The 25,214-nt window shown below is 36.1% G+C and overlaps 1 protein-coding gene across 14 annotated transcripts in view; it reads right to left on the bottom strand.

The window, feature by feature from the left end:
* LOC116181661 (putative thiamine transporter SLC35F3) overlaps window positions 1-24,680 on the bottom strand; it is an 80,116-nt gene extending 55,436 nt beyond the window's left edge. For 10 of the 14 annotated variants that reach the window (XR_004147306.1, XR_004147305.1, XR_004147307.1 and 7 more), the window contains exons 1-2: window positions 24,495-24,680; window positions 17,183-17,474 (exon numbers count right to left, since the gene is read on the bottom strand). Coding sequence is in view for 11 of the 14 variants with exons in the window: in XM_031502047.1 (XP_031357907.1) it covers window positions 17,183-17,422 (240 nt within the window). In the remaining 3 variants the exon portion in view is untranslated. The remainder of the gene's footprint in view (window positions 1-17,182; window positions 17,475-24,494) is intronic. The other 4 variants (XM_031502052.1, XM_031502057.1, XM_031502053.1 and 1 more) reach the window with 1 other exon arrangement.
* Window positions 24,681-25,214: the final 534 nt, after the last annotated feature.

The following is a 25,214-nucleotide window of genomic DNA, read 5'->3' as shown; positions in this document are numbered from 1 at the left end:
CTTTGGTTGAACCAACCCAGATTTGTCGTAAGCATGCGAGGTTATTTAATTAGTATTCGCATTCTAAATGCTTAGCCTTTGCAATACGAGTTTTCGTTTTCTTTTCGCGTGTATATTATCAGGTATCATGCGTGCGGTGGAGAGTAATAGTGCTAAAATTACGTCAACCTTTATAGTGATTATACGGGCAACAGGCATTTTACATATAGTATTTCACATTTTCTTACTTGGTATTTGGAAATGATTTATTACATTGTAACCAACTCCAATTCTATACCTATTGATTCATATCTGAGTTGAAAACTAAATCTGTGTGCAGTACTGCATGATAAAAAGAAAATGTTAAAGGAAATTTTGATACTGGTCAAGTCCCAAAGTTCTGGAAGAGAACAGATTCTTTCCGATCTAAGCAAGGAAATTATGCGCACACGTTTTGCACTTAATTTCCACATAGGTACACACATTATGTTTAGGCAGGTATTCATATTGCAATTAAAGTATTGGGATAATGCGTGACTTTTATATTTCAAAACATTTGAACGCATTCGACGAAAAGAATGGTACTGGGTCAAGGTTATAACGGGTTGCAGTTTAATTTTTTTTTCAAATTTGACGAATAAAATTTCCGAATTCCGATAAGAAAAAAGAATTAATCACATGGATACCATTACACCGTGTGATAATCCACCCTTATGGTTAGGCAACACACCTTTAAATCTGAAACAAAAATATGATATGCTCTGTATATAACCAATGACCGTTTTGCGCAGATGCGGATACTAGGGGATTAATGAAAAAAAAAGATGGCGACGAAGTCGACGGAAGGCATCATGATTATCAGTGCGATGTTGCTCTGTTCGATTGGAGCGTAACCATTCCGTGAGGGAAGCACCTCATAGTTTGATTGTTCGCTGTATTTGTTACTTTCTGATTCGTGGCCCGCTGCAGTTCTTGTGCGTTAGCTATACGGAGGGGGGCTTTCTTATTTGATGTTTCGATGTTTGTGTGTGCGAGTGGTTCATTCTGTCTCCGTGGAGTAGGTACCTAATACAGTTCGATGTTTCGCTGTATCTGTTGCCTACTCGTCTCGTGCGGATTGCAGTTCTTAGCAATGCGAGTAGGGGCCCTCTCATTTCTCACATTTCTACTAATTTTCACATGAATACTTTCTATTTGCAATCTCACATGTACTTTTCGTGTTAAATTAAAATTATGTTGATGGAAGGCTGGAGTAGAGCCATGCCATTTTGATGTTTCCTATTTTCCATTTATTATTTTACGAGTTGTGTTATCTCAATTGATCGTACAGGTATTTTGATGTGTTTTTGTACTGAATTGATTTATCATGCATTTATGATGTCTTGTGTATTTTGTTTTTATGAACTTATTGAATTGCATTTGATTTGATTATCTGATTTTTATCATACAATTTGAGATGTTTTATTTATGTGTATTTTCTCTTGCATTTTATTGCTGTAGGTGATTTGTTTCATGTATTTGTGTGGCCTATGCCGGGGTTTTTGTCCCGTAGAAGGTTTCCCTAGCATGGACTTGTTGTGTGCGTAATATATTTATTTGTTCTTGTCATTTCTTACTCACAAAAGTTCTGTCTTTTATTTAATTCCCTTCCCGATTATGTCTCACGTCCCAACACATACAAGAACCGATTACACAACGTAGGAGTTCATTCGTGCCACCCATATCGAGCCCACTGCCATCCAAATTCAAAGTGCCGCTAAGCGTCCATCGTTTCGACTTGAAAGGTAGATGGCTCTGCTTGTAGATTTTTTGCCAGAGTTGCCAACGGTAAGTATAGGGTAAGTCAACGTTTTCAGTGGCGGCTTGATAGACCCCTATGAACATTACAACCGATATAACAAAAGAAAATTAAAGTGTGCCTTGCATCGACGCTTGGATTTTAATTAAAGTAGATTTGTGGTACGCTTTCTGAATTATCGCGAAGTTATTTGCAAAGTTTCATTAATATTGCGAACACATCATTTCAGTCCTTGGACCTGACGATGCTAGAGATCAATGTTTAAATGCTGAGAGAACCGATTTGGTTTGATACGAGTTACGTTTTAATCTTTTAATTGTCAATGCTGTCTGGAGTCAGCCCATATATCTTCTAAAGGAGCTACATTTATCGAGAATGTCGACCCAGCCCTACGGTCAAATCTATGTTACACAGGAATATCTGGATATCTGCGACGTTATTAAATAATATCGGTAATCGATTTCGGAAATCAAAAGAAAAAAGAGAAAAGACATTTTTTTTTAAATATTCTACTCAACTTGCCTTTTAATACAACGCTTATAATCCAATGGAGCAATACATCGATAAAATCTGTTATAATTGCTAACAGTTACTCGTAAAAAACCGTAAATCATTACGATTAAGACGCATTAAGAATTTAAACTAGAAAATTAGGTTTCTTATTTATATATGTGTAGCTCAACAAGGTTTAATTGGGAAAGATTCTTTAATTTTTCAAATCGTCATATTAAAACTTCAGTCTATGAACTTATTCCCAGTTGGGTTTTACCATGTAGGTAACGGGCGATCAAAAATGAGTTGCTGTCGAGTCACCTTTGGAAGCTCAAGTTAAATACGATTTCCCATGTAAACAAAAATTCCAAAGGTGACTCGACAGCAACTCATATTTGATCGCATTGTACTAGTGCCGTACTATTTTTCACTCAACGTGCCGATGTAAGCAGTAGGATCCGATTTCGGTCAAGAGTTGAAAAATCTGGCCAAAACGCGTTCTGGCTAGGCGCATATTACTGTTGGCTGAAAAACGACTTCCTGACTGTTTAATGTAGTTCAGAACGCTTTTTTGATATTTTGCAATGCCCGAATGCGTACCGAAATTTATCAGAGAGGCAAAATGCATCGAGCACGCAAACAAACCGCCCAATAACCGATCTTTTTCGTGATTTTTTTTATAGAAGTAGACTTGCCCCGAAAATAGTATTTTACATTATTAGCCAGGTAAGTGAGTTTTTACTGGCGATAGGAGAAGTTGACTGGCGAGCCGTTAGGCGAGCCTGTCATCTCCTAGAGCCAGTAAAAACTATTACCTGGCGTATAATGTACAATATTTTATTTGTTACTCATTTTTAAACAATAGTAAACGTAAATAATTAGTTCTTAAATTGATCTTGAAAAAATGTCTAAAATATCATGTGATCCATGTAACAGAGACTTCGCATTAATTCTGGCCAATGAAATTACTAGATTACTAACTTGTAAAATTTTTACAGGTCTGCTGTTTTACAGTCTTGTCAGTTTTACAAGTCAGTAGCGTTTAAACATGACGTTTACCCGTTTGCGTTTTGTCTTGTTAATCAACGTTTACAACTGAGTAACAAATAAATGTGTTAACTCTTGTGCCCAATATTAATGAATCTCTACCTTATCAGCTTGGTAGGTAATCAATTCAAGTCAGTTATTTACCATAATTTTTAATCCATGGAAAGCGATTGTTACATAATTGTAAATTTGAATATCACACATAAAAAATAAAAATATGTTTTCATACTATAGATTGGCCCTATACCGTGTTGGCTGCGTGTTCTAATGTGACAGTAATTCTCCATACGGATTATGGCATTATAAAGGATCCAGAACGCGTTCTGGGCTAAATACTAAACAGCCTGAAAGCGATATTTCGGATATTGGCTTTACGCTGGGGGCGAGAATCCAGTTTGGCCATATTTTTCGACCATTGGCCGAAATGGGTGTTTGGTCCCATCACATAGAAGTAAGATAGGTAATTATTAAAGCAAAAATTTAAAATAATTTAGTCGAAGTTCATATAATGATACAATCCTGGATACAATCAAGTTACATGTAAAAAAAAAGTGATCACCTAGAAACCTACAGTTTATTTGTTATGAGCGACTCAAAAACTTTATTTTATGGAAATATTTTAACTCGAATTATGATAAGGTGGTTAGAATTTCGATATTTGTAGACCGCCCAAGAAGTAATTCGAGTGCATTTCAATTTCAATATGTATATGTTTCCAACCATTCGGGAATATTGAGATTAATCATCGACCAGATCTAGTGGTTACTCCCTATGGAGAGAGAACCTGATCGTAGTCAGAGAAGGGTCATATAAACATTTATTATGCAGTGTAATTAGCAGATACAGTACCTCAAAATAAGCATAAATGTTAGATAAATATACGTCCGGTTTTGTTTCATTTTCGAGTCATAAATGGAATCGTTGCTGAATGGTGTCTAGCAGCTATTAATTATGGCTAATCAATTATAATAAACCCATAAAGAGCGTTTAAAAAAGCGGCATAGCACCTCAGTGTGACCCCACGGAGTCATTGGATTTGACCCATTTTCAATAGATTTGTTACATGTGGCATATAAGTCTACTGAGCAAAGTTTCAACCGAATAGGTTCAAGCGTTTGGCAGGGACAGAGAAGCGTGACCCCACGAGGACATTGGATTTAACCCATCAATATAGGTTCATTTTAGTTTGGCATTCACGTTTATTAAGAGCAGGGAATCGAATTTTTAGTTGAGTAGGTGGCACCATTATACTCAACTTTCGTCGTAATTTTTACGAAAACTAAGTCGAATCAGGAATAAAAAAAGACATAGTCTTGTAAGGCACATGTTACTCTAGTGCTTGAAATAATTTCCAATCAAATTTTCATTATAATTACTTTGTAAATAGTAATTAAAGATTTGAAAAAAAAGTTTACGTTGAAACTTAAAAAACTATTCAGCGGGTAGCCACCGTCATACAGAATCACATATCAAAATTTCGTTGACTAATTATACATCGTACGCCCAAAATTTACAACAAAAGGATCAAAAAATCATGACGTCATGATTGACATCCATTTTACAGCTAGGTTAGTGGAGCTATTTTTGAATAGATGTCGCAACAACCGCATCGCGTTGAAAGTTTGTTTCACGTTTTTTCATGCCATTCAATGAAACCAAGGTCAATAACAAACGAGTAGCATCATTCTCAAATTACGCCATCGAAGCTGTCTGGGCTGTGTGTAATTTCTTACGTATTATTAGCATATGTAGTTGTTTTAGCGGGGCCCTTTAAAAAATACAGGCTATCACAGATTTATATCCATTTTACCTACCTAATGTCTAAAATGTTAGATGACTTAAATTTCACTATCTACTTGGCGCTTTTGTGCAGTATTCAGTATTTAATCATTCCGAAAAAAATTAGGGATGAACTTGGTAAGTTCCTTCCTTGTGGAACCTATATAAAATGTATTAGATTTCCTACGACTTTATATCGTAATACTTTCATAGATGTTCATTTTGAATTTTTGATAAATGCGCTAGTCGGCTAGATCATCACAATTCATACCTCTCGCCGAAGAGTTTTTTTTTAATGTGCCATATTAGAGATACCTACTATACTACTGATCAGTGATCATTTCTTATGCCTGCAATTGCACCTATACAAAGCCACAATTTTGGTCGATAAAAGTTAGCACCCCCACTTTGCCCAAATCAAGTAAACATATGCCTATAATTTAGAACTAATTAAAGACTAATTTGAACCCACAAAATTAGAATTTGTACCCGCTTAGTTCTGGCGGAAAACCGATTTTTAAAGTGAGGGTGCTAACTTGAAATCAAGTTAGCACCCCCACTTTTTCCGATTGAAATTTTATTAGTCGCATTAAAAACTATGAATTAAAGACTATTTTGTACCCAAATTAGATTTTCATTGTTTAAACAATTTATACATTATTTAAACAATTTTTTACTAAAAAAGAGCAATTCTCAGAATTAATAAAAATAAATGGAAAGTATAAATTAAATACTAATTTGTACCCACAACATTATAATTTGTACCCGCTTAGTTCCGCTGGAAATCCGATTCCAAGGTGGGGTGTGCTAGCACCCCCACTTTTCCCGATTGAAATTTTATTACTCGCATCAAAAACTATGAATTAAAGACTAATTTGTACCAAAGTTAAATTTTCATTGTTTAAACAATTTTATTTATACATCATTTAAATAATTTTTTTACTAAAAAAGGGAAATTCTCAGAATTAATGGAACGTATGAATTAAAGACAAATTGTACCCACAACATTAGAATTTGTATCCGTCAGAAACCTGATTATGACGTAATAAGCAGTGGTCGAAGTGAGGCGGTATGCGGCGGTATGGCATACCGATAGATTTTTGGTTTTTGTGAAACATACCGGTAATAAATTTATCCACATAGGCATAACGGATAAAGTTTTTTCACTTATAATTGCACAAGAGGTTTGTATTTTACCGAGTAAATTTGGGTTGTTTAGGTAATGAAAATCTGTTACCTAGTAATTAGACGAGAAAAACTGTCAACTAATAAAAATGCGACACCGCAGGTGGAGCATTTTTAGGTTGACAGTTTTTCGAGTCCAATTGCTAAAAGGAAACAGATTTGAATTGCCACAACCCAAATTTACTCGTTTAAATACAAACCTCGAGTGTAATTCGGCAGGACAATTTAACGAACAAGAAATTCACCAACTAATCAATTATTGACAGACGTCAAACTAGTCATATGGGAAAGGATAATGCGATAATTGGTTCGAAAATGAATAAGTGAAAAAACCACTATACTTTGTTTCACTGGTGCTGAACCTGACGTCATAAATGTGATTCTCTCTTCATTACATTTAAATCGATTGAGACAAAAAAATTACGTCATTAACGTAAGTCGTGACAAATAAACCAATTGATCTGTCATAATATCAATCCGTCAAACGATTTTCGTTATAGACAGATTTCCAGTGTTGATTAGGTAGTTTGTGTTAAAAGTGAAGTAAATATCATCAAAGTTAAAAACGCTTAGGCAAGTCGACAGTGCAGCAACGCCGTTAATAGACAAGTATTTTAAAAATTTTACCACATAATGGTTCGATTCGCTCATATCATGAATTTAGGTCATTCCCGTTACCATTAGGTAAATATGACGAACCGATACACAGAATAAAGATGTTCGCCAGAACACTTAGGTATTGAATTGATTTTATAGGTGAGAAGTTACACTCCGTTCCTTACACAGTAATCTTCAACGACTTGATGGCGTAGAAATATCTGGTACCTCTTTGTCCCGCAGTTTGAAGAAACTGAAATTCACGTGGCGGAGATGCACCGTCTCCAATAGATTATTTTTAATGGAACAGCCCTATGCAGTTCAAAGAAGACTACACTTTTTGAGAGACTTTAAACACAACGAAACTTCACTCTTTCCATTACGACCTGTGGTTTTAGACGAAACCTGGATATACAGTAAAGGGTCTTTTAGAAGAAGCTGGCAAGATGGTACTCTCAAAACAGTTAGAAAAAGAAGTGAGTGAAGGGGTCCGGTATATACCTACTACTCCATGCAGGATCAGAAGATGGATTTGTGGTGTAGTGTCGCTTTTTGTCTTTTGTACATACGATTTGAATATGAACATTTGAGAGTTTTTTCTTCACTACCTGTTTTCTTTCACAATTGCGTTTTTTTTTTAAATAAATCGGATCAGAAGATATTCAAGATCCTTATGCGAATATCTCGACTGTGTGGCAAAAGAACAGAAACTGTATGTATGCGTTGTTATTTCAATGAGCCAGTGGTATAATGACTACGCTTTATCTCAAATTTGTAAGATGTATAAATGCAAAGGCTTACCGATAAACCATGGCCTATTCTACTTCTGCAAATGGCTAGTTAAGGGTCATTAAAATTCGCGCAACTTAACGCGTATTCTTCACATTGGTAGCATACTTAATTTCACATCAACATTATGTAAACAAAATATTAATTTACGAACTGCCTAAACAAACTTTAAGTTACAAATGTTCCTATGCGTTTTCTGTAACCATCATACACTTCATCTCAAAGAGTTTCGGATGCTCTGGCAGTATCCATTTGGATGTGCAAAGAATCGGTTACATGAGGTGATTACAAACGGTTGAAAAGGTTTAATTCATACCAACGGACTTCCTCTACATAAAATACATGACCATTTAGCCATTATAAAACCTAAGAACAGGAAAAAACCTATCAGAACCAGATGCCTTACAAGTGATTGTCAACTTGGGCGGTCTAATAATGATGAACGATAGTGACACCTTAATAAATAAGTTGAAACGTCAATGTGACAATATGTAAACCAACTACTAATTTACGACCTGCCTTAATTTTGCTATGACGTCAGATAGTGTGACGAAAGGTTCAGTACCCTTGAAACAAAGTATAGTGCATTTGTCGCTGGAAAAGTTGCAGGTAACTTTTGCCGCTGTCAAAGTGACAATTTCACTGCGGCTTATGCGATTTTTTATACATGAGTTGAATTGTCATGATAATATACGCATACATACAATACTAAGATTTTATCAGTTCAGCCATACCGGTAAAAAATATTTGCCACTTCGACCACTGGTAATAAGCATTTAAAGACGGCCTGGCATGAATTCAAAATATACGCTGTATAATGCAAGAAGATTCTAGCCCTTAGAAAAATTCTCCGCAATCTTGCATTTTCGTCGCTGAAAAACAATAGCGCCTTTCTTATATTCTTGAGACGGTGTTTAATAATTTTCAAAGCGATCAGGGGTTTCTATACGGTTATTGTTATTGTGCGCATGTACAGACAGACAAACGGACAGATATGCAGACAGCAATACACAAGTATAAACGATCTCGAGGATCGTTACTAATTTAGCAGAGTGCATTCTTTCGACCCCAATATTCCCTCCCAACTTGCGCCCTGGCTCAGACGACTTCCTAACAATATAATTTGTTTACAAAATAGTTATTTATATAACAAGAGCGCGAAGTTCAATTTCGCGCATTGAGACTGAAGGTATTTTGACAAGGCGAAGCCGAGTTAAAATATCAGTCAAATGCGCGAAATAACTTCGCGCTAGCGTTATATACAATATTTTTTCTATTTCGATGTGGAAACAATACCGAAACCGTACTTGATTGGCCCAGTTTGCGTGCGTTTCTAGACAGAAATGATGCTGAAAGAAATAGAAACGTATTATTTTTTTTATTTTGTTGGATTGGTACCCCTCGCTTTTTTGCCGTCAACGGTATCCGTCAAATCAAAACTAAACATAACCTGTAAAGTGTAAATAGCGTACGAGGAACTTGACCGATTGTATTAATTCCGATTAATTTTGAATATACATATACTCCAAAGTGTAGAACTTTTTTTATTTTTACTTAGCGTAGTAAAATATGCCAGCAGTACATTCTTGCTTACTTTTTGAACTCCCTTCTCGACCAGCCAGTTTTCAAAAATTTTCCTCCTCTTACTTTACTTTCGATTTTACAGGCAGTAAATTTAACGTCGCTTCATTGGCAATCTCTTGGGTCTCTGATGGGGTACAAGAGACGTGTTTGTCATCCGTATTCATCATAACTGCCGCAAAATGGAATTATGACCAAATAATTAAAAGTTTGAAGTTTGAAAATACAGGAATCAGGTTAGCCAACGTGAAAATAAATGAACTGAGTCTATTACCAACACACACTGAATGATAGTTTAAAATTACCTAACAACGCCTAAAGGCAATATTTATAATTTGTATAATTTATTATTTAAAATAAAAGTCGAAATAGAAAAAATAGTATAAAGCACACGTGTCATTTGTCTACTTGTCGCACTCGGTTTTTGCCGCATTCGCCGCTACGCGGCTTATGCGGCAAACTACCTCGTGCGACAATCTTCGTCAAATGACACTTGTACTTTAATATACTATTTTCTACAACTGAACCGATTGTTAATTAAATTGCTGTTTAAGTTCAACTTTTTCCCGTGCGCGAAATACTTTTTTGTACTCATTGAATGGAAAGATAATGTTTCCAAGCATCCTCGATGCACGGGAAAACGACTTTCCCGCATCGCGGTGTTTTTTAGTTTCCGCTGGAGAGAAGGGGTTATGCGCGTTCTTCGGTTGGTTGGTAGTACTTATTGAAGTCAACGAACGTCATGTCATGGTTAACTGTCATCTGCTGTAAAATCAATTAAACCGTTGGTTGAGGGTATTTAGTGCGATTAATCGGAAACAGGCGTACACTAAGTTTTACGTAAATATATAAACAAGAACTTATAACGCAATCAAATTATTTTTCAGAATTGGAACTCAAGAAAAAGTAAAATTTATTGTTAAAACGTCTTAAAATGTGACCAGTGATATTCTGCAACTATTCGCATATGCAGTTTAAGAAAGCACATATTAACACACACAAAGCTTCCAAGGATTTTAAATGTAACGAGTGTATTTACGCAACTCAAGATATTCAGTGCAAACGATGCAATGCCGTGACCAGTAGCACTCATTGCAAAGGCAAAATATGTATTAACCAAAGATGTGGAAGTTTTAAATGTGACCCAGTGCATTATTAAAAGTGGGTAGTTACAAAATTATGTTACCAACCAAACATATGATTGTGTTACCAACTCATGATTAAAAAAAAGCTAATTTACAAAACTTTATTAATTTTGACCTTTTTTTTACGTAATTCGTTACAAAAAATATTGTACCTAACTCTTTCGGAAAGAATTTTCCCGCATTCGCACTAAATGCAGCACTCCCTACGGTCGTGCTGCAAACAAAGTGCTCATGCGGGAAAATTAACTTACCGAACTTGTTAGGTAAATAACTATTTTTCACTGTTGACGATTTCGCGCACGTTGTCAATAGCAACCTTACCTATTAATTAACCGTTTAAAAATCTAGTACTTCGCGTTTCGAAATCCGTCAGAAAATGACACGTTTTTTTGACAGTGTAGAAAAAAATGTTTGTATTTAATCCTTAATTTATATGTTGCATTTCCTTTCTTTAGAAAAAAATTGTTTAGATAATGTATAAATTGTATAAACAATGAAAATCTATAACTTGGGTACAAATTAGTCTTTAATTTTTACGTTCCATTTCTTTTGATTAATTTTGAGAATTGCCCTTTTTTAGTGAACAATTGTTTAAATAATGTATAAATTGTTTAAACAGTGAAAATCTAATTTGGGTACAAATTAGTCTATAATTCATAGATTTTAATGCGACTAATAAAATTTCAATCGGGAAAAGTGGGGGTGCTAACTTGATTTCAAGTTAAGAGGTCGTTTATTAACGAGCGACAAAAAGTGAGTTTATGATTTTGCACTTTCTGTCCGCCCGTCCGTCTGTGTACATAATTGATAACGCGAACGGTTTCGAATTTTACAGTTCTGTTTTGAGTAATAGGTCAATGGCCAAGTGACTAACTTTCGGTCGATACTCGTCCACCGGAAGTGACCTTGTCACTCGTCTATATTGGTGCAGTTTATTTATGTCGTACCCGAGGTCGTACCTAATTGGTAAAATGCATTGAAATCCGCAAAAATTTCAAAAATCGCATACGACGTGAAAGTGCATTCGAGGAATTGAGAACTGCATGATAGTAGCTAAGTACCATTGAATAAGCAAATTATTCACGCTACTTTTGGCTATTTTTATGTATACCTAAAATAAGGTCTTGCCATACAGACGAACCGAAAAGTCATCAAGGCCCAAATAATAATGATAAATGAGACACATTTTAGTATGTGTCAGTATATATGTACAGTGTGTAAAGCGATGGAGTATACAAGAGGGAATTTTTTTTTAAATATTGATTTATGAAAAAAAATTATTCTTCATAATATGTTTTGCTTGCTTTGAAAGTACCAATAACGTTTCGATTGTTTGTGGTTTGATAGCAATACTCTATCTTAATTATAATGTAGAATGATAACTTTCAATAAAAAAATTAATTTTATTATTTTTCCAGATTTCTATAAATAAATTTTAGATTATCGAAACGTTATTGGTACTTTCAAAGCAAGCAAAAAATATCATGAAGAATAAATTTTTTTCATAAGTCAATATTTTTAAAAAATCCCTCTTGTATACCCCATCGCTTTACACACTGTATAATGTATATGGAGTGCAAAGAAGTACCTCCTGTAAACATTTTAGGAGTATATTCATTACGTTTATGTAGATTAAAAACGAGTTTTCTCAAAAAATTTACTTTAAAATTACTATAGGTAATCGATTTCGAATCTATTATTCATCATCAGACCTTAGCTGAAATAATATATTATTCATTACTTTGCGAAAGCGCTCTAAACGGTTTTCGTATAATGTAATGTATAATATGTATCTCCGCTGCAAGGTATCTTGATCTTCAGTGTTGGACATTGACGATTAGATGTCCGGTTGCGAATATTTTCCCACCGTTTTTTCGCACTTTTCGATGCTTTGTTTCGTTTTAAACTCCTAGAGCAGGGCTGTCACACTTCAACTAGCATAACATCTTTGTATGCAACTTTAGTAGTGATGTTGTAAACATTTCGTATTTGAGGGAAATTTATACATTTTAGTGGTCCGCCACAAAAAATTAAGTCGCGGGCTGCAAACAAAATTTCACAAGTGAAACGGAAAGTCGACGATGGTAAACTCACAAAGAAAGGTATAAATATAAATAGTACAATAACCTTCCTACGTTAGCAGTTTTACAGTAGCCTCTGTTTATTCAGTTATGTCACATTATACGTCTGGTACTGTGATTGTAAACATTGTATCAGATACTGTAACACCTGGTTGATAGGAGCGCCATCTTTTGCAGAATGGCTACATTATAAAAAGTACGGCATTTAATGATACCTTTTAATATCATTTATAGTGACACCTATTGTGTGATTAGATTTTTAAAAAAATTAAGCTTTATTAATTGAAGCGCCATCACATGGTAACTCCCACTAAACTTACTTAGCATTGCCAAAGATCATACTACACTCTTTGGCATTGCCGTCCTTAAGCGCCGGAGTAAAGCGTTGCAAGCTTTATAGAGGAGTCGATGGTGTCCGTGTGTCAGTGAACACGATAACTGTCAAACCGTTGAATTTTTTCATTCAACGGTCAAACGCTTGGACCGATTTGGTTCAAACTTTGCACAGTTGACCTACTATATTCCACATGTAATAATCCTATTGAAAATGGGTCAAATCAATGGCCCCGTAGGGTCACACCGAGGTGTTCTGTCGCTTTTTTAGATGCTCTTTGGGGGTTTATTTTGTACTAAACTGAAAACAATATAAGGTTACGATGGCACTTTTTTACCTTTAAGCCGCAATAACTCGAAAACGAAGCAAGATATGACGTATGTTTGTCTAATAGTTTATGTTTGTTTTTAGGTACTGTATCTGTTATTACAGGATGGACTTTTAAATTTAAGACACACTGTATACCTACAGAATCCACAAGATAAGTCATAAAACCCATTTTGACACAACATGTTAAAAATAATAACCATACGCATTCGCACAGTTGCTTTCCTTTTTGCAGCTGCTGTGATCTCATATCCGGCCAGTCTGCGGGTCGGGTTCGATCTTCGGCCTTGAATACCTAAGTAACACGTTTCACTAGCGACGAAAGGACCATTATTTAAGGATGAATTTATCTAACAGTTTGTTTCACAGCAATAAAGTAAAATCATTGAATACGTATTCAATGATAAAATCTATCGTGTAGGCAACTGAAGAATAAACTTCACATTAATATTTATTTCCAACTTAATCTTTTCCAATTTCCGCTTAGATATTAACAAACTGTTCGTATCATAGATGATTTTTTGATAACGCAGCAATCATTATTCGTTGAATATTAATAACAATAGTAATCTCTATGTCGGTATTGATTTTATGTCAACTAACTAAATGATATTCATGTACCTACGAGTATAATCTATTTCGTTTCGACTCCACAGTTGGTTTAAAAGGAAATAGAAATGACATGCCAATGTTATAATTTAGGTATATTGTGTTCGGTGAATAGTTAAAAACGGTGCAATACCTGTTGCAATAAATTATTTCTTTTTTTTTTAATTATAGTTTTTATTCTTTATAGGTATGTGTTGCAAGTATGGAGTTTCGTTAATTAAATAGGAGTAATTGTTGGTCAGATCTCAATTATTACGATAGAACAAATTTACTGCAAACTCACTTTTCACTACAAACGTCCGTCTGTAATCTACGCGTGCAATCATAAAGAGTGACATGGATATCATTGAATAAGTAGAGTAGGTATGAAGAAGCATAACGCTTATGGGTTTTTGCGTATTGCTGTAATGTTGGTTGCATACCGTTAATTTGTTTACAAACGTTCACATTTCTTGCTTTTTGAGTAGTTTCTTTCAATATTGGGCTATGCTTTCCTTCTCTAAGCTATCAATGATGTAGACAGGTCAGTCCTGTTGCCAATTTGTATACCTGAACTCGTATGGTTTATTTAATAAACTGGTTTAATTTCTATTTCGTGTTTATGTTAAGGACGGCGAATATTCCTAATGACCGGTCAATGTGAATAATTGAGCGACGGAAACAGAAAGAGCCTTTGCGGAATGATTTCTTTGAAATTCAATATCTTCTCGATACTATAAACAGCAGTAGTTTCCCTTCCCGTAAGTTTTAAACGGCAATGCACCCTAAATGTATCACGTCCGCCGAATAATTATAATTATAATCGCCGCATTAATTACTTTGACCGTAACATTTTTGTGGTCGTTCACCTTTCCAAAATAGCAGTGGTCAGAGGATAGTTAAGACGCTTCGGATTTTCAAACCTCCTTGCTAGGACCCATGGAATGAAGCGCCTAAGCTTGCTGATTCCTAGGCCTCCATCCCTAATGCCCGCATGCAGGAACTGGTTCCCGATCTTGGAACACAAATGAATGAACTGTGCCACATTTTCGCTCCTTACTCAGTCATTTGTGGTCCCATAGCCGATAGGGCCTCTTCTTCTTTGGCCTGCGGGGGAAGGACGGCGCTTTCAGAGAATGTCGAAATCGAGTGCTGTTTAGCATTGTCCCTTGACCTCCTCGTTTGGTATCATTCGACAGCAGATAGGCAAGGATTTTTAAAAAAAGGTGGTGAAATTTTACGTCTCTCAAAGTTGGTCAACTTTTTAGGGAAGAGTTCGAAAGACGGTCGAATTAGCACTACTCAAATTATGTCACCGCTAAAACTGAATAAAACAATCTCTACTTTGGACTATGACGCGTCGAGTCGTGAGCCTAACTGTGCCCCTCGCAAGAATTCCGTATTTAGATTTTCTAGTAAACTGACGCCCATAAATGTCACATACCTCTTTTAATTGAGTTCAACATGCTATAAAACTTAATTTCGTCGAAACGCATTTATTTAGTAATTTAACAAGAAACTACGCTGTTAACTCAAATCTGAATTTACTATACTTCTTTTTGTATCTACTTACCACCCTACGATTTGAATTAAAAAATTTAACCATTTCTGAAGTTAGGCAACCAACACTCTACTAATAGTTCAGCTATTAAATATCAGAGGTTGCATCGTGTTTTAAAATCCGTTTACTTTGGATTTTACACAGATTGCAATCATAGATATATCGGGCGATCAAAAATGATTGGCTGTCGAGTCGCCTTAGGAAGTTCAAGTTAAATAGGATTTCCCATGTAAACAAAAATTCCAAAGGCGACTAGACAGCCAATCATTTTTGATCGCATTGTATAAATACCTAGATACAGCCATCCTTTAACAAACGTACCTCGGTTTTTAAAAAACATATCAAAGAAATTTGTACATCTCTCCATTACTTTCTAACCAAGAAGAAACATGTTCTATCTCTTTTTATTGCATTAACCACTATGTCGTACGCGAATCGGACGCTTAAAACAAACTTAGCGCGTCCCATAAGTCATGTGACAGTTGACACATTTCACGATTGCGCGAAATCAAATCTAACTAAAAATATTCGCCCTAAACATGATGGGCGGTTTTTTCACTAAATATTATGTAATTATGGCGTTATCAATTGAATACGAATAACATTAGTGCTTGCCATAATGATATACGCGTCCATAATTGTTATTCCTGAAATAGTTTTATTACATAGAGCTACGCCATTCAAATTTGGGACTATGTTTACCTTGTTTGGCATGATGTGCTGCAGTGAATTCATTGCTGGCTTGCAGAATATCAAAAAAACCGTAAGTAAATAAAGTTTATGTTCAACATTTTAATTTTAATTGCATGGTTTTAGGCGTAATGGGAACGGAGATTAAGTTGCGACAGGAAGTGATTTCGTTTCCAATTATCATTTTGGCCTATATGATGTTGATGCAGTGCGTTTGTATCATGATCACAAAGAAGGATCCGTGCAATATTCTTAGGAAAACGAGATTTATAGACTGTGTGTGCGTGCAATATCAAATTTTGGTCGCTACGCGTCTTGCCTACCTTTCGGCAAATGTCCAATCGGTGGGGTTTGTTTTTGAAATTATAGTGCTAATTGTAGTAAGTAAGCTACACGTGTACATTTATTAAAAATAAATACAACATCTTAACAATGATATCCAATTGGTGATAATACTCATTTAGTGAACATTCATTACGTTTGTAAAAGTTCACAATCCGAATCATCGCCAGATGAAATTGACAAATCCGAATCATCACTGTCATTATTAACACTTATTATAAAGTTCAGAAACATCAACCAATATAAATTCTCTTTTAAATTAATCACTTTCCACATGTTCACACACTTTCTTCCAGTTGTCAGCTGTAATTTTTTCAAATTCTTCATTTGCCACCTTTCTAAGTAACATCTTCCATTTTAAATGTAACATTTCTTTCTGCTATGCGATTTAAATAAATAAAAACGCAGTTTATTTATGTTGTAGTCTCAAATATGATAATCTTCTGTGTGATTTGTGCTAACAATTTGATTGACAGTTATAATAAATAATGCGAATCTTGTCTTCCATGCTCAGGGTACCTCTATAAAGGATAGCGCTATACGTAATTAATGTGCCGAAAGTGATGGTAATAGATGGTACGTCCTTTTGAACTATGTTGGGGTATGGCTGTATCTATGTATTTATATATCTATGATTGCAATGTGTGAGTGGCGACCTCTATTGGTTCTCTTGAATTGAAGGCCGTCCTTAATTAAAGAAAAGAATTAAAGAAGAAGGCGTATTTTGAAACGAATTCGTTGTCACTCTGTGTGTAAGAAATCTCTTTTAGAATTTTGTTTGCTAAACATTCGCTTACGTAAGGATCTCGGTTGATATACAAGAAAACTTATTTTATATTAAATGACATAGCAGATACAAATACGTACCTTTCTAGCGTTTTTAGAGCACAATGAGCTGGAACAAGATTTGAGTTGACTTCGAATTCCACCAGGTTGCGATGTTGTCGGATTTTGCTCGGTGGCAGTCGCAACGGCTTCTTGCTGGCTACTAACGGAGTCTGTATGTGTAAATAATCCATTAGCGACACCTTCATCTGTAACGAGGACACTTGGGGTACGGTTTCTTCTAGGATTGAAGATAGTTGGGATGTCGCCGTCCCGTGTCATAGCCTATTAAACACTATCAACTCCTCCATGTTTACGAGGTGTTGTTGGCAGCCTAAAATAAAAAAGAATACTCTCGTTAACAATATTAAATTTAATCGGTACTTTTCAAGTTCTAATAGATTAGATTTGTTGTATTTGTTGTAAGTTATTTGATCGTTGCCCGTTGGGCTAACAACACCTACAGTGTGAGGTATTACAGGCATAACATCGAAGAATCGAAAACTGTGTGTGTAAGGCGCTTCCTTTTGCACTCTAAGGAGATTACACTGTAATTCATGAGCCATGTGAGACACACCTGTACCAAGGATGAGCAGAGTTTATCGGAATCACCTAATTACAAAGACCTGCGCGGTTTGCCAGGGTCCACTCCAACCGACGTGGTCATGCGGGAACGGGAGCGGGAGTTGGACGGATGCGGTTTGAGTGAACTTGCGCTACCATTGCAACTACACGGGAGCTGAGACGGGAGCAGAAAAATTCAGAAAATAAACGCTAGTGAGTATTTTGCAGCGGAATCACGCGTTCGGTTGCGTTCGCTCCGCTTACGCTAGCGGAGCAAAAGCAAAGCAACATGGAAAAAACGCTCGTCTAGGTTAATCCATGTAAACTCCTGCATCTCATTCCAGCGTGTAAAATACTTCGTTGATTCCGCAGCGGACAAAAATTCACTGATTTCGCAATCCTTGCAACCATCGGAGACATTGGAAATGATAACCGTATAACCTATAAAGCCATAAATAACCCTTATTCACACGGAGTAATCTTACTCCACTCGCTCGTGTCGCAAACGTAAACTTTCTGAATAATTAACGAAACCCTTGCGCACTGTTAAGTAAGTACCGCATCGACAGTACCCGCGACTTTTCCTGAATCTACCGATTGCAGTCGAGTACGGTACAATCAACACTAGACGCGACACCACTTGTCTTCTTTTCTACTCGGCAAACCTGGTAAATTCATACCCATACAAAACATAAAGCATTTCCAATGCTAAAATGCCCGTCTAGTTTCATACTTATTTATAATATGGAGCGCTGAACGGATGAGCACCGCGGTTACACACTCAAAGCTTATTATCAAAATGGTGAGAGTTTAGTGCAAACGCATCGAGACTTTCCACGGCATTTTAACATACGAGTATATTGCGCAACCAACGAGTACCGTGAGATAACGTGGTAAAGAAGTGAGTAATAGGTCGGTCAAAATAGACATTAACCCTTGCATAAATTGTGAAAAGTTTCCATCGATCCCGTGCATGCAAAAAATTTTATTCAAGGTCAAAGTTCGCAAAAACGGGTTTTTTTGCTTTTTTAGAGGAACGGTTCGTTTTATGATAAAAATAGGTCAGACAAATTGTAGATCATGCAATTATTTACAAAAACTGTTCTTACACTTTTCCCCTAAGATTCAGTATTTTTGAGAAAAAGCGATTCTAAAATTGGCAAAGTTGTATTCCCCATAACATGCTGACTACGGTGCCTATGCACATCATTGGACGAATAATAATAAGTCAAATTATTTATCTGCGTGACTAATGTCCGTGTGCACCGAAAATTTAAGCGAAACTCAGGTAGCTGAAGCGTAACTTAAAATCCATGGCAACCATTATTACGACAATGGTTGTCATGGATTTTAAGCTACGCTTAAGCTAAGCTCTGCTTAAATTTGTCAGTGCAAATGGCCATAATAATAAGTGCTCGTCTTTCTGCTTTTCTTGTTATGGTCCCAACAAAATGCCATTAGTCTTCAACCTTCTCTGGTATTGAAAACAAATTTTCCTCTAGAGAATTAACGCCATAAAATTACCTACAAAATGATATAGCACATCAGTATATAAGTCATGCATGATGATACTATGAAATACAGAGGGAAGAAAAATCCAAAGTTTTAAAATAGTCGTGTATCCCCGGCAAGTCTGATTGCGATGTTACGAGGCGAGATTGTGTGGGCAAGAGTCAAAATCGTCGTTCGTGCACATACCAAGGCAATTGGCGCAAGCGACGGAGCAAGCAATTCCTGCTTTGCGGCAGCCATACCTCCCTCTGCACCCCGTTGTACATCGGCAAAATATTGTGTTAAGTATCGCCTCTGGTGCCACTGAATCATTTGTGGTTACTGGGAATTAGTACCCTGTCTTCTCCTTTGGCCCAACCCTATTGGGTGGGCGGTAAGGGGTTATTGAGCCACTCTTGTATCTGTAAAAAAACACAGGCCGCTCTTTTTTCCTCCTAAAACTGTCTATTTGCCTATCTTTTCTCAGAATACTAGATCTTACTAATCCACTTATTTCTTTTGTCCCCACATGACATAAATCACTGTGATTATCAGCCATAGTTAATCATGTGGCATCAAGTAAAGTAAAACACTAGCTTAATTAAAGATGAGCAACTTATCTTAAGGACTCACTAAACACAATGGAACTGAATGAGTTCGTTCGCGTCGTTGTCATCGGGAAACACGTTGCATTTGAATAGATGAAACAATTGAACAATAGGAGCCTCATAGCGTGATTAGAGTGAACTAATGACATCCTTGCTGTCCACCAACATGCACTGACCTCCCCGTGGACCTTCACCCTCCCGCCTACGTAACATAATCGCATTCGGGCTCCCCGTGTGCGTACCGAAAGAAATGTTAAAAATGTTGATTTTTCTTCCCTCTTGATCTCATTAAGTTTATTATTATTACATACTGTGCTATATCATTTTGTAGATAATTATTGTATGCTGTTTAAATCTCTAGAGCAAAATTTTTAACTAGGAGCACCCGTTTGTAAATTATTCACGAAAAACTAAAAAAAAAGGGACCTTTAACCCTCTCCCCTCCTTTAGCTCACACCCCAGCCCTCAGTACTTCTACAATGTTGTTCAGGATACCTTCCCCTACGTCTGTGCCAAAATTGGCTTCTACATATGATTTTTTTCCTCTATTCAGCCTTTTTTGAGCTTCGTTGTCTGAACTGGACTAACAGCCTAATTTCCAAAAATCGAATATCTAGCATTGTTGCAAGCGCGGTGGGTTCATCTGGAGGCGAAACTTCGAATAATGTTAGCCTTACATCATATTCAGATCACTTGGAACTGTTGTCATCCAGATAAAAATATAAACTTCTCTGGCCTTTCTAACAAAAATATTACATTTTCGGGAAAGTTTGAAAATTATAATTTTCATATTGGCGGGCAATTGTGCTTAATTTTTGTATTACAAGTTGTATTTAGTTTGACTTTACTAAAAAAATTTCAACGATTTTAATTAATCTATTTTGAGGGCGTAATAAATTCATTACGCCCTGGTTGTTATGAACTTGTTTACGTATCCTGTATCCAAGGAGTTATCATTGAATTACAGTAAAGTGAAAAATAAAGAATGTTACCTAGGATGTTTTTACACAAAAATAAAAGAAACGAAATGTTCTGTTCGAGAGTATTGTCCGCATGAATCACGCTGATTAACTGCTTGTCGCTACTATTAAGCGTCCAGCAGCAATTTGATCTTTTTAGTACATTTCCCAACGATGTTGGAACGCGCTATTATGGTAACTTTATCCGTCCGTCCGACCGACCGAGGCCTTAACTACAGGGTGGGGCAGAGGAACTTGCTGATTTGTATTCGGCGACCTTGGGCGACGGTTGCTCCGACGAAAGTGGGAATAGGTATATTTGAGAGAAGGGCATATACAGTTTTTCCGCCGCGTAGTGTAGTCACCATCAGGGGTGGACGAAGGCGGAACGCCCGTTCGCCGTCGAGGCATAGTTTTCTAACGGTCGCTCAGACATAGCCACCTCAACGTGCATTCCGTACTCATTTTAATATCGCGCCACGTGGACGTGTTCCTGGCCGGCAATCCATTGTTTCGTGGATAAACAATTTTAAGGAAACTGGTGAAGAAAAAAAATTAAAATGAGTGCGGAATGCACGTTGCGTGGCTATGACTGAGCGACCGTTAGAAAAGTATGCCTCGACAGCGAACGGGCGTTCCGCCTTCGTCCACGCCCTGATGGTGACTACACTACGCGGCGGAAAAACTTTATATGCCCTTCTACAGTTTTCAAGATATTTGGTTCGTTCTTTTTGCATTCGGTAGCTAATAACTCTTGACGATGAACTTTCTTATTTCTAAAGATATTTTTTGAAATTTTAACTAAAGATCCTTATAGTACAGACAAGCATACCGCATTATGTAAGAATCAGATGTACGCATGCGCAATGTCACTATTCTTGTTTATAGGGATATTGTTTTGAAATTTTAACCAAAGGTTCTTCTAGAATAGGCCAACGTATCGCATGTGTTAATCATGTTTTAATGATCAGGTTGATTGATTTTATACATTTGATGCCAGTTTTAGGTTTCCATTGTGGGTCGCTCAGACCGTACCGCCTCACGGTAATTATTAAGGTACCTAGTTTCCTCTCTACTAGCACTACTGTAGGCGCATTTTTATGGGATGGTGGTAGTTAGATGGTTTACAGTTGATTTTTGTTAGGGTAGCTTTAGGTAGTGTTATGTATGAGTGTTATGAAGTATACTCTATACAGAGTGGGTCCTTTAGAGGTCTGTTAATTCCAAAATACTTAATCCATTTAGCGATCTATATTTTGTGAGTCAATGGGTTACCAGATGCGTTGTGACCCGTTAATCGCATAGGAAAAGGCGACAATCTAACGGACGATATCACAATCTTAATATCTTTTACCTGACCAAAACAACTAAATCAGAATTACTCGTACTTAAGTGATGTCATGGAACAGCGTGCCAAGCGCGAACTGTGCGATTTTGAAATTTTGTTAAATAGACCCAAGGTTATTTTTTGAAATACTTAGACCAGTGTATTAGTTAATATTAAAAAGAAGGCCGATGTACCTAATGTACGTATTAGCTCCATTTCGGGGCGTGTTAGAAAATGAAAAAGAATAGGGATGAGTCCATGATTATTGTTTACAGGATAGTCGTTAATCAGTACGGTTCAAATTGCAAAGGAGAGGCGACAAGGAAGAATTAATCACGGGCGTGTGCGTACTAATAGGATACGCGTAGGGATTACGTAACATTTCTGTCGAAGCAAGAGAGTTTTAGTGTGCAACAGGTGAATTTGAATCAAACCAAGTAAGTTGAATGGATCCGCACGAAAAGAAACTATTGGGAAAACTTGCTCGTGACACCCACAACAATGTTGATTTAAAACTTTGGTTTTTGGTTTGCAACGAGAAGCTGGCAATAGTTATAAAAAAGTGTAAGTGGGTGCCTAACCCCTAACACCAAAGTAAATTCACTGGATCGTAAATCAAGGTTAGTTACGATCGCGGAAAATCCCCGCTACTAGCCAGGAGTCAGCAATTTGGGGTTCCATTCCAAGAATCCTAAATAGAAGATGATCCAGTTTTCCAGCGTTGGACATCCCAAAGGGGTAGTTTTAGACGGCGTATGATTAAGGTAAAGAGTATCTTTTTATTTTAATCAGTATGAATTTTGACCGATTGGAATTTTAACGTGAGACAGTAATTAGAAATATCTTTCAAAGGCTCGGTCTAGTCATTTTATACCCGTTTGGTTTTTGTAAAAGAAATTTCCACTGTAATCAATATTCGTGTATGAATTCAGTTTGGAGAAGGTAACAAGTTTTCCATTTAACATCAGTATTAACTATTAAGTACCAGAAATCTTCAGAGTCAAATATACAAATTTTATGTTTTCAAGTTGTTTGTAAATAAAGTAGATATTCCATATGTTTCTATTATCTAAGGGGTTTGTTTAACACAGTATAGAGAACGTGCCACGTACAATACCGTAGTAAAATTGTGGATATTAAATGGAATTTACATTCAAATTGTAGGTACTTTTAGACAAAAATGACTCATTTTATGTGTTCTGTAAACGCTACCAGTCACACATACCTACATATAGGTTCCTATAAAAGAAAGATATACCTACTTCAGAAACTAGTGCTCTGAATCTTTCAACAGCTGCTTCAGGAGATGAAAAATTTTACCTATATGCAAATGCATGAAATCGATCGGCGCTAAACCACATTTGAAATTATAAATATTGACATGAATTTGTAGATTTTCCCCTGGCTTGCAATTTAAATACTAACGCTTTTAATAGTGTACATACCTATTAGGTACAAAATGTCCTTGAAACAGTCTGTTAGTTCACATATGATCACCGAACCAAATTACATCCTAGCAATTTTTTTGGAGGTAGGAAATTAATTAATATTACGGTACATTTTGTCCCCAGTTTCATATATCTTAGATAGTCTCAGGGTCATAGACAATGGTCCTGTCCGGTCCTCCTGTCCCAGTCTATTAAGCATATAGGTAGATATATATCGAGTGTGACCTGTGCGTAATTATTATAAATGTACAAATAAATTTTTGTTTGTCCTCGTATCAATTAAGTAATCTTATTTATGTGCTTGATTCTTGATAGAAACTAATCGATTTACGATTATAATTGTCATGTCATATTTTTGGTATTAGGGAGGTGTATAGGTACTAATGGATTAACTTATGCAGAAGGTATACTTTTCTCAAAAATCCATTAAATGAATAACTACTGATACACGTAAAAACTCATCTGTTAATTAAAATTCTACTTTTTTTCATATGTTAAAAATATTGGTCACATTAGATAATTTCTTTGTCATGATTTAGACATAGAGATAGTGTAGGACATTCGACAATTTTTACCTCATTCCACTTCAGGGTTAAATTAAATGCGGAAGGCCTTGACACTTGCTTATTTTCAATTTTTCACATACAAGTACGTAAACGTGCCCTTAATTATGAAGATATTCATTCACTGAATAATTCACTATAAAGAGCAAACACAAGGATTAATTAGCTCTATATTACGTATAAACTTTGGCAAACCGAGAAGCGGGATTTTCTCAATCAGTTCCTAGATCAAAATGCAAAGATTTATGAACACAAAATAAGTATAGACTATAGATACGTATAGGTATCTACAAAGTTTCCTGAAAGCATGCAGATCGTGTAATTAACGAACCTAATTAACGTGATAGACTTACATATTCTAAATTCCACATAACTACATACTTCTAAATCATACCTGTATATTAATTTAACGGATATAAAAATGTTCGTTTCTACCATTGCTTTTTTTTTATAAAAAATGACGGAATAATGTAGTAAAGTACTTCACACAATTTCTAGGACGAATTAGTTTCGGACGGCAATCACTATACCGACTGAAGACTGCTTGTATACGTACACATTGATCACAAACTGGCGGTTGCACCGACGCAAGGCGTCGTTTATTGCGCAGCTTATCAATTTATTAGAGACCAACGTAAAGCACACGAGTATAAAGCGGATAAAGACGTTAAACGGCTTTGACATGAAATAAGATGTAGGTACCTACCAGAATCTAATTCTCAACGTATGAGTTGTGAACTGAACACAATACAAAGAGTACCTATTGGGGTTACTATAAATATAGGGACACGAATTTGTGCTAAAAACCAATTCATATACGCTAATCTCATTCACGAAAGAGTTCAAACTAGGCCTCTGCTCTCAAGGTATATCTGTTAATTGCGATAACATTTTTTGAAAATCCCTTGTAACTTCATTCAAAAGGGATCATTCTGTGATCGGACGGCGCACGGCGTCGTATCAGAGAATTGGCAGGTTTTATATTTGGTCAGAGATCATTCTCGAGACCAAACAGATCAATCACAGCCTGATGACGCCTAGTAGGTATATAGGTATAATTACTGCAAAGTAGATTAGGTATACTCCGATTTTAATATTTGTAGGTTAAATATTT

The sequence above is a fragment of the Photinus pyralis genome, unplaced genomic scaffold, assembly GCF_008802855.1.
Source record: "Photinus pyralis isolate 1611_PpyrPB1 unplaced genomic scaffold, Ppyr1.3 Ppyr1.4_unclustered_Scaffold1534, whole genome shotgun sequence".
Lineage (NCBI taxonomy): Eukaryota > Metazoa > Arthropoda > Insecta > Coleoptera > Lampyridae > Photinus > Photinus pyralis.
The sequence above is the reverse complement of the archived record's forward strand: the minus strand, read 5'-3'. Positions and strand labels throughout refer to the sequence as shown.